Genomic DNA, 17760 nt, shown 5'->3' on the forward strand with positions numbered 1-17760 from the left:
GAGTGTTTCCTCAGAAAATACTGTACTGTACTTGTATGTATTGTTTACTTGAGAATATAACAGAGAATAAACTGCCCAAATACCCTTAAACAAAGGAAAAGTACGTCCTTTATGAAGGCATACAGCCTTTACTACATGAAAATGAAAATTAATGAATACACTGTGTACAATAATTTACCTGATAAGACAGACCTCAGAAAAATACTTTATGAGAGCTTTTGTACTTTTATAAAGCTGTCTATAATGAAAATTAATTAACTAAGGAATTTTTTTCCCTGCCAGGGTGTGGCCGAGTTATCCGGAGTGCCGGGTTATCGAGAGCCGAGTTTTCGAGGTTCTACTCTGTACTACTATTTTAAATTATCGTTATGTTAATTATTATCTGAATACACATCATGGACAGTTTTCACAATGTTTTAACGTACAAGTTTTGCATTTTCCCATTACAATTCCTCTTTTCATATGGCACACATTCAACTGATACTGATAGTGAAGTTTCTCCCCAAACTCTGTCTCATTGAGTTGGTTTGCCATATTTATCATGACTTGATATAGTTGTGATTGAGGTTCTGTGAAAGCACACCTACAGACTTAAGATAGGCAATATATACAGTTTATTTACAATATATATATATTTACTGTTTTCCTTCCAACTTTTATACTCTATATACAGTGGTACCTCGTATAACGTACTTAATCTGTTTCAGGTGCACGTCCGTTAAGTGAAAAGTCCATTATACGAAATGCGTTTTCCCATAGAAATACATGTTAAAACATATAATTCGTTCTGCAGCATAAAATAACTGTACCATACCATAAAAAAAACGAAAATGGAGCAGTCACCAATTATGCCAGATAGTCAGATGTTGTGAGTCGGAGGTGGAGGAACACTTTCTTCACACATTCATACAGATACATACTTTTTACACATTGCAGCAGGTCTCTTTTTATTGGTTTCTTCACACATTCATACAGATACATACTTTTTACACATTGCAGCAGGTCTCTTTTTATTGGTTTCTTCACACATTCATACAGATACATACTTTTTACACATTGCAGCAGGTCTCTTTTCATTGGTTTTTAATCGGAGTCAGATTCAGGAGAGACTACCAACACTTGCAGAGTCAACTCCTCTTGTTCCATCCTTTGTTTTTTGGCAGCTGGCTTCTTGAAAAACATGTCCAAGGTAGTCTGTTTCTCTCTCTTCTTCAACATCTGTCGGAAATGACGGGCAAGGGTGTCATTGTAGAGATCATTGATCCTGTTGGCCTCACCTGTGTTTGGATAATGAGTGTTGGTAAACTCCTGAACCTCTCCCCATTTGATAAGTTTTTGTCAACTTTCACTTTTTCTAATGATTTCTTGTTTTGTTTCAATTGAAATCACCTTTCTGTTTTTTCAGAAGCCATGATTAGCACAACACTTGAATAAATGTAAATATCCTGCACTGAGATGATGTACGTAATAAACAAGGATGCAAGCCGAATCCCAATGGGAGCTCTGTACTTCAGTTATACTAATAATATATTCTAATAATACTTGTATATTCTAAAAATAGCAGATTGGCATTGGCAAAGGCAAAAGAGTGGAAACATCATTTGCACTTCTTCGCAGAAAGTGCGTTGTTCACGTCATGTAACTGCTGAACAGAAAATCCGTTGCTCAAGTCACGTAATGGCCAAACAGAAAGTGCATTATACAAGGCACAACTGTATATAGAATATACAAGTTGGAAAACAGTAAATACAAGATACACAAAAGTGTGGTGCTCATGTACTAGATTGGCCTTCGGAAACTATTAAGCTTTGGACAGGCCTTGGTCAGCTTGTGGAGTGGCTCTACTGTACAGTTTGTCCAGTCTCAGCACTTACCCATCCCTGAGACAGTTACCAGAGGAGTATGCTCTCTCAGCTCAGCAGGCTTCCGAAGTGCCTAAGACTTCCATGTTACCAGTCTCAAGCTCCTTCTCCCTTATCACCCATTCGTGCTGCAATTTTAGGATTTTGTAGATGGAGACTTCCAACCAATTACAAAGCAAACAGCTTTCTCCCAGGTCCACTTTAATTGGATGAGAGTGAAGTTCACATTTATGTCCACCATATCTGACCCACTTGTTTACAGCCAGGAGTTCACCATCTGGCAAGTGGTCTATCACTGGGGATCCAATTAGCGACGTCAGTACTTCTTTTGTCCCCCCTCTGTTTACAAGCCAATACTTTACACCAACGGTTCTTAATCTGGGGTGTGTGCACCCCTGGGGGTGTGAGAGAGCCTTTCCAGGGGTGCAAGAGAAATTTCAAAAATATTTTTTAAAAATACGAGCGAGGCGACTGTGTTCTCTACGAACTGTGGTCCCCAGCAACACAGCACCCCCACTTCTACACTCTTTACTCTACAGTATCTCAGCACATAGTGCTTGTCATCAGTCATCAGCACATGCAGTTAATGTAGTTACATTGTCACATGCAGTACAGAAACTAGTTGAGACTGTAAGGAACCAAGTCTGTGCTTTATTTTTAGTTTACTTTTACTTTGCTTTATTATATTTTTGTTTGGAGCTTATGTTTGGTTAGGACGAAGGTTTCCTCACCCACCACCCTAACGTTCAAAACAAGAAGATAAAAGANAACCCATAGCCGGAAATGTGATATAAAGTTTCTACATCACTTTGCAGTCAGTATGCTGAACGAAACAGCAGAATACAGTATTTATGACAAGTTTTATTGACAAAACAGTAGAGTACAATCAAACTGTACATCGAATCAGTGGCTGCACTACTTTAGAGTAAATGTTCAATGTGACGACCACCAACTTTGTTACATAATGTGCAATGACGAACCATGTTTTGTCCGACTCTCTGTAAGATGCCACGCTCTCCTCTAATGGTATTAAATGCTGTAAAGATGTGCTCGTAAACTCCTGAACTGTTCCTACAGGTGTTGTGTACACAAGGGACTTTACATAACCTCAGAGGAAGAAGTCAAGAATGATAACATGACGTCAATGGATGGAAGGGTCGCTACCAAAGGGCGGTCAAGCACTTCCTACGCTGTAGAAACTTTATATCACATTTCCGGCTATGGGTTCCTTATATCAAAATGTTCAAAATTTCATCCTCTACAATCCCCAATTTTAAAAATGTCATTCTGATACACCCTGTATCTAATATACTTGTGGCCCAAAATTCCACGAATTCTACCAATGTGGCCCAGAGAAACAAAAAGGTTGGACACTCCTGCTCTAAAGAATTAAGATGGAAATATTTCAAAACATATCTAACCTGAATGCTATAATGATTGGTTTTTGTCTACCAAGGAACACAAAACTTTGTATGATAAGAATCTATTTATGGATCCTACAAAGAGGATTAAAAGAGCACCAGCATTACGTTGATGCAAATAAAACACATACATTAGGACCAGTGGTAGATTTAGCACATGAGAGGCCCCTGGTGCAATTCAATTTTGAGGCCCCTCGCTAAATATTTTCACTACCCCTACACCCTAGTGTATATTCTATGCGTATGTTTTTTACTTTGTTAGGCACTATAGCAGTGGTTCAAAAAAAGTGAGATATAAGGAAATAACATTGAAAATTAACCAATATAAAATTACAACTGCCTGGCTGTATTTAAAAGGTTACTGATGTTCAGATTGTATTAATTATGAAAATTGAAACTTATTGTACAAGAATTATTAAGTTTCAATAGGTAAAAGTGTTAAAAACAAAAAAATCTAATAATCAATGGATATAAAAAATGATTTATTTTTAAATTTACTATTGATCTGTATTTCAAAACTCTAGTAATAATAAAAATTTTTGTAAATTATTATAATAAATTTCACTATTGTTTGGTAAATAATGGAGGACAGTTTGAATATTTGTTATAATTAATTCCATTCCAAGTATTCAATTTCATCTTTTGGGTTTTCTGGGAATGCGTTGATTGATAAAGTGAATAAAGAAATCTGATTTTTTGCTTCCGTAAATTGTCATTGTCACATTCACACATTCGTGAATGTGCATGCATTTATTTATGTAGTAGCAGAGTCAATAGCTATACTGGTCCTTGCACTGCCAATAGCTCTATTGCTACCTTACTGGCATAATAAATATTTCTGCCACTTCAAACACTTTGATTACATCTAGGTGTAAGTTTGGCTGGAGCATAGAGAGTAAGTTTGTTTTTTACTTACAATAGAGAGGTTGTGGCCGATGTTTACATCGCAAAAATGTGGACATCGGCCGTTCAGCGCCACCTTCCTGTAAGCCTAGAAGTTTGACAATGGCGTTTGGAACATCGAGCATGATTCCACTGACGTTTTAAACGCCATTGTCAGACTTCTAGGCTTACAGGAAGGCGGTGCTGAACGTCCGACATTCACGTTTTCGTGATGAAAACATTGGCCACAACCTCTCTAATATATGTTCATTTTTAAATATTTTTGGGAATTTTTGTTAAGAGTAAGAAAAGGTAATCAAAAAATTTATAGTTAAGCTTGTATATACATTGTTAATATAGGATGCCGTAGAGATTCTCGAGAACTCTGAATCAAAAAGAAAAGGGGTTGATGAGAATTATATACATTAAATTATGGAAATGTATAGAAATGTTAAACCATGTGTTAAGATAGGATAAATTCAAAGTGTTACAAAAAAAAATTTAGGATGGCTTTGGAGTTTATCAAGGTTAAGCCCATATTTTTTTATTTATTAATATTAGGTGAATTATTGTAGTGCAGTGAGAAAGGAGCTATGATATATGTTATTCACAATTTATATTGTGTTTATTAATGAGATAGAGATTAAAGTTGAGCCAAATAAAATTAGGAACAGGTTAGAAAGGGGGATTAAAAGTCAGTAGATTCAGTTCTTGGATTTCAAATATAGGCTGTTAGAGAAAAAAAGAGAAATTCCAACTATTTAGACAACATATTCAACATATTTACAGGCACGTAATAATTTAGAGATGATGAGTTAAAAGTTGACAAATAAAATAAGTAAATGCAGGATGGCAAGAATTCAGACAGTATTATTAGATATCGACAGTGATAGTGATTCTTTTAGACCAGTGGTTCCCAATTAGTTTTTCCTACATACCACTTCAAGAAAGAGCTCAAACTCGCGTACCCCTTATAGCAGAAATTCATATTAATCCATACTAATATTATAAATTCAAAGGTAATTCTTCCTGTCTGTCTGTTACCTTTTCACGTCTAAACTGCTGAACAGATTTTAATAAAATTTGGCACAGAGATAGCTTACATGTTGGAGATGGACATAGGCTACATTTTACTGCGAGAAAATATCTTACTCCCACAAGAAAATTCGATATAATGCAAGAGAAGCTGTGGATAGACAATTAGTGATAAATAGAATAAGTTGTTTTACATTTATTATCTTTAAAATAAAATTCTAATAATAATGAAAATAACATAAGGTTATTTAATTTTAATGTGACAAATGTGCACGATTTTCTTTGTAAATTCTGGTTGCTTTTTGGTCAGCTTCAGTCTCAAGTCATCTTCGAGTTGAAGTCGGTGACGATGTTTAGTTTTCATGTTTGTCTTGGCTGAAAATCCACTCTTGCAGAGGTATGTTGTGCAAAATGGTAGTAAATATTTTATTGCTGCTTCGCTGACATGATAATAATGTTAATTGTACAATTTTTGTTTCTTGTGTAAGAATTTCATTTAGGTATTGTCACAAATACATTTTTTTAATGAAATTTTGAGAGTATTTTTAGTTATAAATAAACGAATTTGAGCATTCGACATCATGTAAATTGTCAAATTTTTGATAGTCCACCCATTATTTTTTTGATTGCTTCATCTCATGCATTTAAATTTTAAATCGACCGATTTTAGATTGCCATGCGTACCCCTTCATGCAATTTCGCTTACCCCCAGGGGTATGCATACCACTAATTGGGAAGCAATGTTTTAGACTGCTGATTTAGATTGTTACTGATGGCTGGATTATTATTAAAATATATCAAAGACAAGTCTGTCCAATAAGGAGCACCATTTATTTTGTGTTTAAGACATACTGTATATGTCTTAAACGCAAAATATGTTTGATATATTTTAATAATAATCCAGCCATCGGATGGAAAAATTCAACAGAAAGAAATTTTAAATGTACCGTCGCCAGGGGGCAGCTTCAAAATCTACATATTCCAGCACTTTTTTAGTAGATATAAAGCAGAACCACTCATTGGCCAGATGGATAAGAAGTAAGACGTCTGTGTCACCGATTCCTTTACTTTTAATTGGATGTTTGTGTTTTTTAAAGGACTTTTTTTACCTTTTGGCAGCATGTAGCCTAAAAAGGAAGGCCTGTCGCCATTACTGAGTATGTCTTAAACGCAAAATAAATGGTGCTCCTTATTGGACAGACTTGTCTTTGATATATTTTATCTAATTATTCTTAATATAATGTTTTACTATATCGCCCAGAAAATTGTTTTTTGCCCCCCAAAATATAAATTGTTACTAATCGCCCCCTCAACATGGAAAAATGCCCACATGGAGGCAATATCATCTTCGTTGAGAAACACTGGTCTAATACAAAATATGTCTTAGTGACTTAGCACACATGGATTACATTTTTACTTTCTTTCACACTCCCTCTATCACTGTATGCTACATACATAACAATGATCAATTATTTCAATTTAATTTTAACATTTTCACGAATCTATCAAACTTAGTTCCCATTAGCAATTTCATTAGGACATCTGCGATCATTAGGTCTGTCCTCAAGTAGTAAATTACAATTTCCCCCTTTTCGACTAATTCTCGAGTGACGTGATAGCTTACGTCAATATGTTTACTACGCTTGTGAAAAACTGCATTCTTCGATAACTGTATTGCATTTTGGTTATCACAGTAAACACAAGTGGGGTTTTTTACACATCTTTTAAAACCCATACGTACTAACAGTCTTTTTATGTAAGTTATTTCTCGCGAAGCTTCTGCTAGAGCCAAATACTCTGCTTCCATGGTTGACATTGCAACAGATGTCTGTTTCTTTGACTTCCAACTAATTGGACCGCCTGCTAACATCAGAATGCTACCTGTACACGACTTTCTGTCGTCTATGTCTCCAGCCCAATCCAAATCCATGTAGGCTTTAAGTTCTTCGTCATTCTTGACGTATGTTATTCCATACATAGAAGTATCTTTGAGATATCTCAAAACATGCTTCGCAATTTTCCAATGGGTTTTACCAAGATCAGCACAAAAACGACTTAATGTGCTCACAGCAAAAGCAATGTCTAGACGTGACGCATTTGCCAGGTAGATAAGACTCCCAATTAGCTCTCTATAAGGCCGATTTTTCATGTCTTGTCTCTCGTTTTCCGAGATTGGACCCATTTCCTTTGAAATTTTCATATTTGACTCTATCAGTGTAGTGAGAGTTTTCACATCCACTAAGTTGAATCTCTTCATCAGTTCATTAATATATTTTGTTTGCGTCACCTACCTGTTGGTCCTTCTCTCTTTATTTCAACGCCTAAAATGTTACTTATAAGGCCTAGATCTACTATTTTGAATGCTGACTTTAGTTTCGATTTAATGGTCTCAAGGTTTTTAATCTTTGCTGCCAATATTAAATCATCTACATAAACGATGAGTATCACTCGATCTTCTTCCTTCCCGAATACATAAACGCATGGATCAGCTGCTGTGTACCCGCCTCCAATACTTGTGATAAAGCCATCTAACTTCTTGTACCATTCTCTTCCAGACTGTTTTAAGCCATATAAAGGTTTCAATAGTTTTATCTTCTTGTTCGCTCAGGATGAACATCTCGGATTGCTCCATGTATATTTCATCAGATAAATCACCTTGAACGTAAGTGGAAGTTACATCCATTTGATGTACGTGCATTTCTTCATTTACGGAGGCAGCTAATAATGTTCTTATTATTTCGTATCTAGTGACTGAAGCAAAAACTTCATCATAGTCTATACCTCTCTTGGGTATGACCTCAAGCTACAAGTCACACCTTATACTTTTCTATGTCACCTAGATAGTTGGTTTTTGTTTTAAACACCCAACGACTTGTTAACACTTTCTTGTTGTTTGGCCTCAGTACTAAGATCCATGTGTTGTTCTCACGTAGGCTCTCATGTTCCTTTTTTATGGTGGTTAGTCATGCCTCTCTATTGTCTCGATTTAACGCTTTAGATACATGTTCGGGTCTGGAATTTTGTCTTTAACAACTTGATAAACTTTTCTCGGTCTTCGCATTCTCCTGTTCTTTGAATTTTTGGACGACCTCATTTTCTTTGGCCCATGCGACTCTCCTCTTGAATTTCTCGACACTCTTCTTCTAGATATTCGTCCACATTAGACTCATTATTGGACTCTTCATCTAGTTTTGTATGGTCCTCACTGTTCATCTCTGTGGCCTGATTTAGCGGCATTATATACATGTCATTCAGTGTGTGGATCGTTTCAACAAATCTCACGTCTCGTGCTATGATGATAGTCTTAGTGCCTGGTTTCCAGAGTCGATACTCTTTTGACTCATTCAAGTATCCAACCAACACGTACTCTTCACCTTTCGGATAAAGTTTTCCTCTTTTTCGAGTCTTGTCCAGCACTATAGCTTTACTTCCAATAATTTTAAAAGAAACCAACATAAGTTTTACGCTTAAACCATAGCTCACATTTGGTGTTTTTCCATCGAGGGCTTTTATCACACTTCTATTTCGTAGAAATGTGGCTGTATTAATTGCTTCTGCCCTTAGTGACTGAGGGAGACCTGCTTGCAACATTATGCACCTTACCATTTCAACAAGAGTCCGATTTGCACGTTCTGCTACACCATTTTGTTATGGGGTGTATTCGACACTTAATTGTCATACGATTCCTTCTTCTTCGAGAAAGTTGTTAAATTCATTTGATAAATATTCTCTGTAATTATCCGTACATAGCTTTTTGATTTGATGACTTGTTTGTTTTTCGACTCTTCGTTTATAAGATTTAAACACTTGGAAAATATCTGTGCAACTTTTTAGCATTATAGTTTCCATATAGCATGTATAGTCATCAATAAACATTGCAAAATATTTTGCACCTCTTAATGAGACAGTTTTCATCAGGCCACATATATCGGAATGCACTAAACCCAAAATCTCTCTCTCTATGATGCGACTTCTTAAATAGTTGAACATGTATTTTAGATCTAAGGCATATTTCACAGTTTAATTCTCTTGCTTTCGTTGAAAGGTCCATACCTTCGACTAGTTGTTTCAATTTCATTTTTCTTAGATCATTAATGTTTATGTGCCATATCTTTGGTGCCACTTTAATAGGTTTTCATTTGGTCTTCCAATTCATTCACAACATATAGGTTATCAGGTTTCATAGCTGTTAGCGTCATAGTAGCATCTTTACATTTGATGATTGCATAATTTTCCTTAAATACCACAATGTATCCTTTGTCAGTGATACTTGCAACTGACAAAAGGTTGTGGTGCAATTCTGGTACATATAATACGTTTTGTAGTTTTACGGAACTTATTGCTCATTGATTTACTTTCAAGCTGAGATTCACATCACCTATACAAACTGCTTGCACATAATTCTCTGTGGCAGTATATACTTTAGACTGTTCAATTTGATCTAGAGTTAAGAATTTGTATTGATCGTTACATGTATGTCTTGTCGCACCACTATCTAAATACTACTTTTTCAATCCATTTATGAATTCTACATTGCATGCGATTGTAGTAAGAGCACCACTAGTAACTTTCACGTCTGTGCATTTTGTTTTTGATTTACAATTTCTATCAATATGTCCAATTTTACTGCAGCTGTAGCATCTTCCGTTGAATCTTTGGCCTCTGAATTTTGTATTTTCCCTCAAGTTCGTTCGTTACTGCTTTACACGGTCAGACTTTCCCTTTAAAAGCAATGCGTCACTTCTCTCATTCTCAGTTAGCTTCATAACACGCTCCCTCTGTCTTACTTCCTCCTCTTTTAATTTTGCTTTGAGGTTTTCGAGCAACAGTATGTCAACACGACTCTACGACTTGACTAAAATTTTCATAATCGTCTGGCAGTGATCCCAGGAGCATAATCAATAGTAATTCTTCTGGGATTTCTATTCAGCTTCCTTCAGTTGATCAGCTTTACTCATGAACTTGTTTACGTACTGCGTAATCATTATATTATGCCGTTTTTCCATTTGTAGTAACTGTTTGTACAACGTTGCCTTGCTAATGGGACCCCGTGACTGGAATATTGCTTTAAGTCCGTTCCATGCTGCTTTAGATGTTTCGGCGTTTTTCACATGATTCAACTGCTGAAGACTAAGGCTTAAATTTATCAGCGCCAATGCCTTTGCGTCTTGCTTGATCCATTCCTCTGGGTTTCTTTCTGGTTTTATTTCAGTACTGTCAATGTATTTCCGCAGATTATTATATACAAGAATACTTCTCATCTGTATTTTCCAAAGTTCATAATTGTCCTCGTTCAACTTCTCAATATTTGAGAATCCACTAGGACCCGCCATACCGAATTAGATAATAAATCCGTTTACTTACTTCTTATGTTAGATATTCTTTCCTTGTAAGCAGTCCTGGCCTATAACCTGTCAGAAAATGAAGCAAATAAACTAATCTAACGATGCACAGAAATACACAATATGTAATAAAATAAAATAGTAAACTGCAAATTTATTTACTTATTTTACCATTACCTATGTATTGAACAGATATATTATACTCAGAACATTATGTAAAAACTTTCATTCACAATATGTAGCAATATAACAGTTTTAAATGGATCTCCATTTAAAACCTGGATAAATTAAATTGAAAATACAGTATAACCTCAATTATCCGGACTAATTGGGGATGAAGGTAGTCCGGATAAGGAAAAATCTGGATAAACAAAACAAATACTTTAATTTGTCTTTTAATGATAATACAACACGTTTTCTTTTCAATGACGTATTGGTTATATTAAAAATAAATACTGTATTTAAATCATGATCAAATTTTCAAGAAACAAACGTTCATATTGAATTTGTACTACTACTGACCAACGCTAACAGACTACCTATTGTTTAAAAGGCCCTCTGATGGCGCAAGAAGACGGATTTTATAAAATAAAAACTAGTTGAAACTGCTTTTTATGAATAAAAATTTGACAAACTATTTATCGTCTTATGATGAGAAAAATTTTTTTGTCGCATTCTCGGCTTTTATGTAATGCGTAAACCTTCGAGGCGCGAGGCCCTTCGGATTGCAAGGCATAGGCGGTGGCCCACATTGCCCATGCCTTACGCCGCCCTTGGTCATAGAAATGATGTAATTTGAATATAAATTATTTATAAATACGTATGTCAAGTTATATTTTTATTACGACGTAAAATTCGTAAAATTTTTGTTTATTTTGAACAATCCGGATAATCGAAAATCCGGATAATAGAGGTCCGGATAATCGAGGCTCTACTGTAATTATATTTTAGATTTATCCACATCCTCATCTGTAATTTCAAATTATCATCTCATTTAATTTTTTTTCATAAACCAAATACACTTTTTCTTTCTTTATACATGATATATAATTTAAAAATGTAATTACGAATAAGATTTTTTTTTGACAGCACAGTAGATAAAAGTTACAAAAATGCTTGGAAACAGTAAAACTACCTACTAACCAAATAGATAAACCAAATTCTTCTCGACCTAGTGTGACACTAACATCAGCTATCAGCAATATGACACATTAATTCTACTTGATAGTGCAAGGATCAGTATATCTATAGACTCTGATGGTAGTAATAGACAATAAGCTGTTTGAATTTGGACAGAGACAAAACTCAGACAATTTCATTATTAATCAGTGTACATAGCATACTTCTTGGATAATAATGAATTACAGTAATTTAAAATGTAATAATCATTTTGGAAGATCCTGTATAATGCAGTTTTGCATGAACTGTTTTTATTAGCTAATTTCGTGTTTATATTTATAGAAAGACAATGTGAAAATGTTAGTTTTTCATATTATTAAATAAAATATAATCTGTATTACCACAATATGTAATCCTAATTTTATTTGATCTTTAATCTCCTTGAATATTCTATTTATAACTTAACTGAAAAAACGTCTACTAACAAACAGATCTTCTATTCTCATACAAACAGCAGATGAAATCTAATTTTAATTGTAATAAAAGTTCCTAATGGAAAGCAACTCCATCAACTTTCAATTTGATATTTTAGTTTTCATTTTTATTAATTCAAAAATTTTTTTTCTGTTGAAAATCTTGTTAATAAAGTTGAAATTTAAGAGATAAAAAAAAAAATCCCAATTTAAATTTAATGAGTTTAATACCCAATTTTCTCAAGTTCTTCTGTGGCCATAAATTTCCCATTATTTAACCATTTCTCAAGAATCTGATCACAGAATGATTATAAAATTTTATATAGTTTATGGTGCTTTTGAGTGCATTGTCAAGGCACCCCATTTGTGTCCCAATAAGAATGTCGGTAACATACTGTATCAGTAAATGGATGTCAATGTAAGGTTGTAATGGTGTGCATCTGTATTCACATGGAATATAAAAGAAAATAAAGATAACAGACCTATTAAAGGGTGGAGGTATGCAGGAATATAGGTTTGAGTTAAAACTACTGACAATTTTGACTTAGAGACCTTATTATGTGAAAACCCTATGTACTATGCCTGGATCCATAAATGGCTTCAAGTTAATGCAATTTGACTTTGTGAGGTTTTATTATAATAAAAATTGCCCAAATCATCCATAAGTATTAAACAAATATGTTGCTTACTGTTAGGTTCTTAAGGTGTATAGAACTCTAATCGTAGATCGCCGTTTAATATATAACAAAGAAACGGTATAATGGTCTGACTGGACACTGGTCACGTCCTGCTCATCTAACTGGCCCGAACAAAACACATCCCTGAATCACGCGCCCATACGTAAGTGTAACCTGATCGGTTCCAGATTGAACCCCAGTCATTAGGTTTTTACACGTGGAAAACACCTGACCCAACAATTACCCAAGGGAATTTTAATTATTCCGAGACTAATTTGGGAATAGAAAACAAAAATTCTTTTTGAACTGTAATAATACTTACTATAAAATTTCTTTACGAGTGAAATATGTCAGGTCCTGAAAAATAGGAAGAATATTCAAATACTGTTGCAACAGATACCAACAATTATTAAAAATAATGAAACAATATACAAATAAGAACTTTAAGATTTAAAAAAATTAAATAAATATTACGATAAAATCTCTTGTATTTATCCCTGTTTTAGTTCCATTAAAATTCCTCATTACCAATATAAGACATGTCATAAAAATCAATGATACCAAATTTTTCCCTTAAATGGGATAGCTGTTTATTAATTTAACTTTATAATCCTTTATGTCAGGTATAGTATTTCATACAGCAAAGAAATATCCTGTAAAGAGTCAAAGTCCAATCATTATTTTATAATTTGGGTGTTATTTTTAGTTGTTATTTTCTTTTTGGGAATGTTTTTATGTTTTAAAGATGGAAACTCCCAAGAAATCCCCAAAATATACTAAATTCAAAATTAAGACCAATGAATATTTATTTACATAAGTGAGTGATCCTGTAATGCATATGTAATGTAAATAGAATAGTGTGGAAATTACACTTGTAATCAGATAAAAGACGACATACCTGTTCAAAGGTATGGTGTAGCTCCCAAAAGCGACCTTCCTTGAACAGAATTGTCTGGCATTCTTTTGATAGTGATTAACTCATGAGGTGTATTCTTTGCTTCTTATTTGATGTTGGAGATTTAATTAATTGTACAGTACATTCCAAGCTGGAATGAAGAATTTTTTATTTGATTGATTGTTTTTCTGCTTGTACGTAATTGATCTTGATTTATTTTGAATATTTGAAATTTATACTTATTACTAACTTCTTGTTTATAACCATTGTTTATTTATATATATTACTGTTCAATCTAATAAATTTATTGTGGATTTTTGCTTATACTAGCTGTTACCTGCAACTTCACCCGCAGAGGTTTTGCAAACAAACCCCATTTATATTCAGTATTTCAACAACCATAGTAATTGTTATATAACAACTACTGCTGAGAATAACGAGAATTGCCAAGAATCAAATGAACTGTTTTCAATTTGATGAATTTTCTGGAACGTGTACAATCGTTCTATAATCGAACCAATATGCAATAACAAATTTGAATTTAAAACGGTTTGAACATTTGGTTAAAAAAATCGAAATATATAAAAATATTTATAACAACGTCTGAAATGAAATGCTCTCTCTCCCCCCCCGCAGGGGAATTTCAAAAAATTTCTTATTAGTGTGCATTCCCGTGGTGTACCCTACTAAAATGCAATTAAAAACAAAAAATCACATCTAAAATATTACAGTAGAAGCCGTTCTTCCGGTTAAGCCTTAATGTTCTCCCTCTCCTCCCACTGGGGAATTTTGGAAAATCCCTTCTTAGTGTGCATTTCCATGACATACCCTAACTGTGTACCAAATTTCATCTGTTTAGGTTCAGTGGTTTGCTCTGGGCGATGATGAATCAGTGACTAAGTCAGTCAGTCAGTCCAAGTAATTTTATATATTTAGATAAGTGTTATTTTTGGATTGTCGTATTTTGCTTTCCCATTAAGTCCTGGTCTGATACTTGATAGAACCCTAATTTTGTGTAACCCTCCCTTTTTTGTCTCATGAAATACAGTACATTACAAACAATGCACAATTTAGCATTCAATTTTCTACAATTCAATTTTTCAGGTTGACGTAAATTCTTAACCTGAATTGCATATGTAGAAGAGAAAATTGAATAATAAATTGTGTGGTTAAACCAATAGGTATTTGTTTACTGTAGGAAATACATTCATTCATTGTTTATTGAACATACCCAGTTCTGCATGATACACTACTGGGTTATAGTTACAGTAAATTGTAAGTATTACAATGTAGGAGAAAGAATTATACAGTAGGTAATGGTGATGAAGAGAATGTAAGATACAATAAAATACAAATTAGGAAGATAAAAAGTTATGTGGTGGTACAGCAATATAATACAAAGGCTTAAGCTCTAACATAGAATATATAAAATATACAATAAGTGTAACAGATGAACATATGAGACAAGTCACATAGACCAAGTAGAGCCCGACAAGTGGAAGAAGAGTTGAATGTGCATTAGAAATAATGCATGGAAGGTATATACAAATATGTACACAATACAAACAGTCGATCCCCCTATAACACTGTTGATAATTCCGTTTTATATGAATTCCAAGTTGTACGAATCACTTAGATTTTACAAATATGTGTGCCGAGCTGTGAACGGCTCACGTATTTGTAAAATCTAAGTAACTCGTACAACTTGGAATTCATATAAAACTGAATTATCAACTGTGTTATGGGGGGTCAACTGTACTATACTTGACAAAGAATTATATAGTTAAACTAACCAAATTCAAATAAACAGTACAGCTAAACTTATTTATCTTCTTGTGATAGAGTTATAGATAAAAAGATTGCGCAATTTTTTACTTTCCAGTAATGCTTTTCTATTAAGCATTGTCACCTTAAAATAGTGTGTTGAGTATTAATTGTTGTTCAAATAATAATAAAATGAAAAGTTACCAGATTTATTCTGTTAATAGTCATCCCCAAATAATAATCTTACAATTCGAAAAGAAAATAATAGGCATCCTCTGATAAATGGCACAGCTACAAGTCAAAGAAAGATATAGATAGCATGCTGTTTATTAAAACACAGTATATAAAAATGGCTATTAATTAAGTCTATTTAGCAAGCACGACAATGTCCAAACAACAGAGGACCAAGAGAATATATTAAAACTAACTTCTGCATTTACAACTATATTAATCCATATAACCGTCGACTCCGACTAACATTATACTCATTTAACTTTACTCCTTTCGCATTTACTATTAAAATCTATAGCAGAATTTATCGACAACAGTAAATTGCAATCAACTGGTAAAATCTAATTAAAGAACTATTTTTAGACATCCGACCACAGATTTAAACCTCATCCGTCGCCACGAAGGACGACGCTCGCATTTAGTAGATTTCGACGGAAAAACCGGCATTTAACAGAAAGAACCACAGTCTCGAGACGAGTGCCCGGTAAAGCGGTTTTAATACAAACGAACAAACAAGTAGGCAACGGTCCACCTCGAACAAAATGGGCCACATTCGACCACGTTAAAGCCATTTTGCTAGGAGACGCACCCATAGCGACACACGCACCGCTCGATACCAAATTAGAATAACAATTTGCCAAAATTTCCCAATCGAAACGGTTTACAAAAAATACAGTCGAGGAGAAGCACCGTCAAGATTCGAGCTCCGAACGAGGGGTTTCACATCCCAGAATCGTAGATCCTCTCCAAGAGCAAAAAAGTCTACGGAATCGTACCCGTACAAGCAACCGTTCGCAAGATATTTGCCTCCAAAGGTCAGCTTTTAACACGTATCGGTATACGACCCATCCTTTGCCATCCGCGTAGTCGTGCCCTTCGGCGCCCTCCAAGGGACGAGTCCCCGCCCTGTCCCAAAACTACGTAACATCTCAGAGTCCTTCGCCAGCGGTCGAGCGGACCGCCCGAAGCCGACGTAACGAGGCGGGCGAAACGGTTATACGCGACAGTCTCGGCAGAGTGGCGGGACCGGATTTCGGGGGCCGTAGGCGGCAAAGGAACACCGCAGAGGTACGGTTCCTCGGACCTTTTGGCTCCCGCGAGGTCCCAACCGTCTCGTTCGGAGCTCGAATCGTACCAAAGCGTTTAGGACGTTATTCACGCATCTCGATAGTTTGAGCAAAACAAAAAAACAAAGTCAAAGCGGTACAAGTACCGCTTACGTGTGGAGGGGGGTATTCCGCCAAACGAATCGACATCGTAACGAAATGTAGAAGACAGGAAACGAGTTGGCACATAAAGATCAAACTTTACTACGCGCACCGTCACGGCCGCCCACGTTCTAACCTAACCTAACCTATTCTAATAAATTACCAATAATTTAAGTAGGTAATAAATAATAAGTAGGTAAAGTTTAGCCCACATAAATAAATGGGAAAATGCCAAGAAGCGCGGACGTGCGGAAATTTAAAAAGCAAATATTTAATTTAGTAAAATTGTCTTTATTGCATAATTTGAAGTAAACGAGATTAATTAACCGGAAGGCAAACGAAATTGGTAATTAAACCTGATAATCTTGTAATTCTTCTTCCGTAAACGGAGTCGAATGTCTCTGACCCATAATCGACTTTTCAAATAAATTAATTAAAACCCAACGAGCACCGTAAACAGAAAAATTCCAATTCAAACGACAGTGTTGCCAGATTCGTAACTTTAATTATTTAAATTTTGATAAAATTAAAATTAATTTATTTTCCGTCATTTCGTATTGTCTTGTATCAACAATATTTCTAATTCATTTTGTTGGCCAAGAATTTAATGCGGTGCGTCTTACACGCAAATTTTCTCGTCCAACGACGTAATTAAAATACTCCGGTAGCCTACTGAAATTTTCTTATAATTATTATTGTAATTTAGAAACAAAATTAAGATTATAGAATATAAAATTGATTTCTTATTTATATTTTGAATACCATCGAAACAGATATTTTACGTAAGGTCGTAGTCTTAAAACCATTTAAGTTGCAACGTTTATTCAAACTTTTAGTTTTATCGTCGTACG

General features: G+C 34.7%; 1 protein-coding gene across 1 annotated transcript in view; it reads right to left on the reverse strand.

Annotated features, from left to right (window-relative positions):
• The window catches only part of LOC111630626 (calcium and integrin-binding protein 1-like), a 27006-nt gene extending 9522 nt beyond the window's left edge, over positions 1-17484 (reverse strand). Inside the window, exons 1-2 of the mRNA XM_023374757.1 lie at positions 17266-17484; positions 13134-13168 (exon numbers count right to left, since the gene is read on the reverse strand). Of these exons, the coding sequence (XP_023230525.1) occupies positions 13134-13168; positions 17266-17319 (89 nt within the window). The 5' untranslated portion in view covers positions 17320-17484. The remainder of the gene's footprint in view (positions 1-13133; positions 13169-17265) is intronic.
• Between the last annotated feature and the right edge of the window lie 276 nt (positions 17485-17760).

This window comes from Centruroides sculpturatus, unplaced genomic scaffold (genome assembly GCF_000671375.1).
Source record: "Centruroides sculpturatus isolate CEXI.00-Female unplaced genomic scaffold, Cexi_2.0 scaffold348, whole genome shotgun sequence".
Lineage (NCBI taxonomy): Eukaryota > Metazoa > Arthropoda > Arachnida > Scorpiones > Buthidae > Centruroides > Centruroides sculpturatus.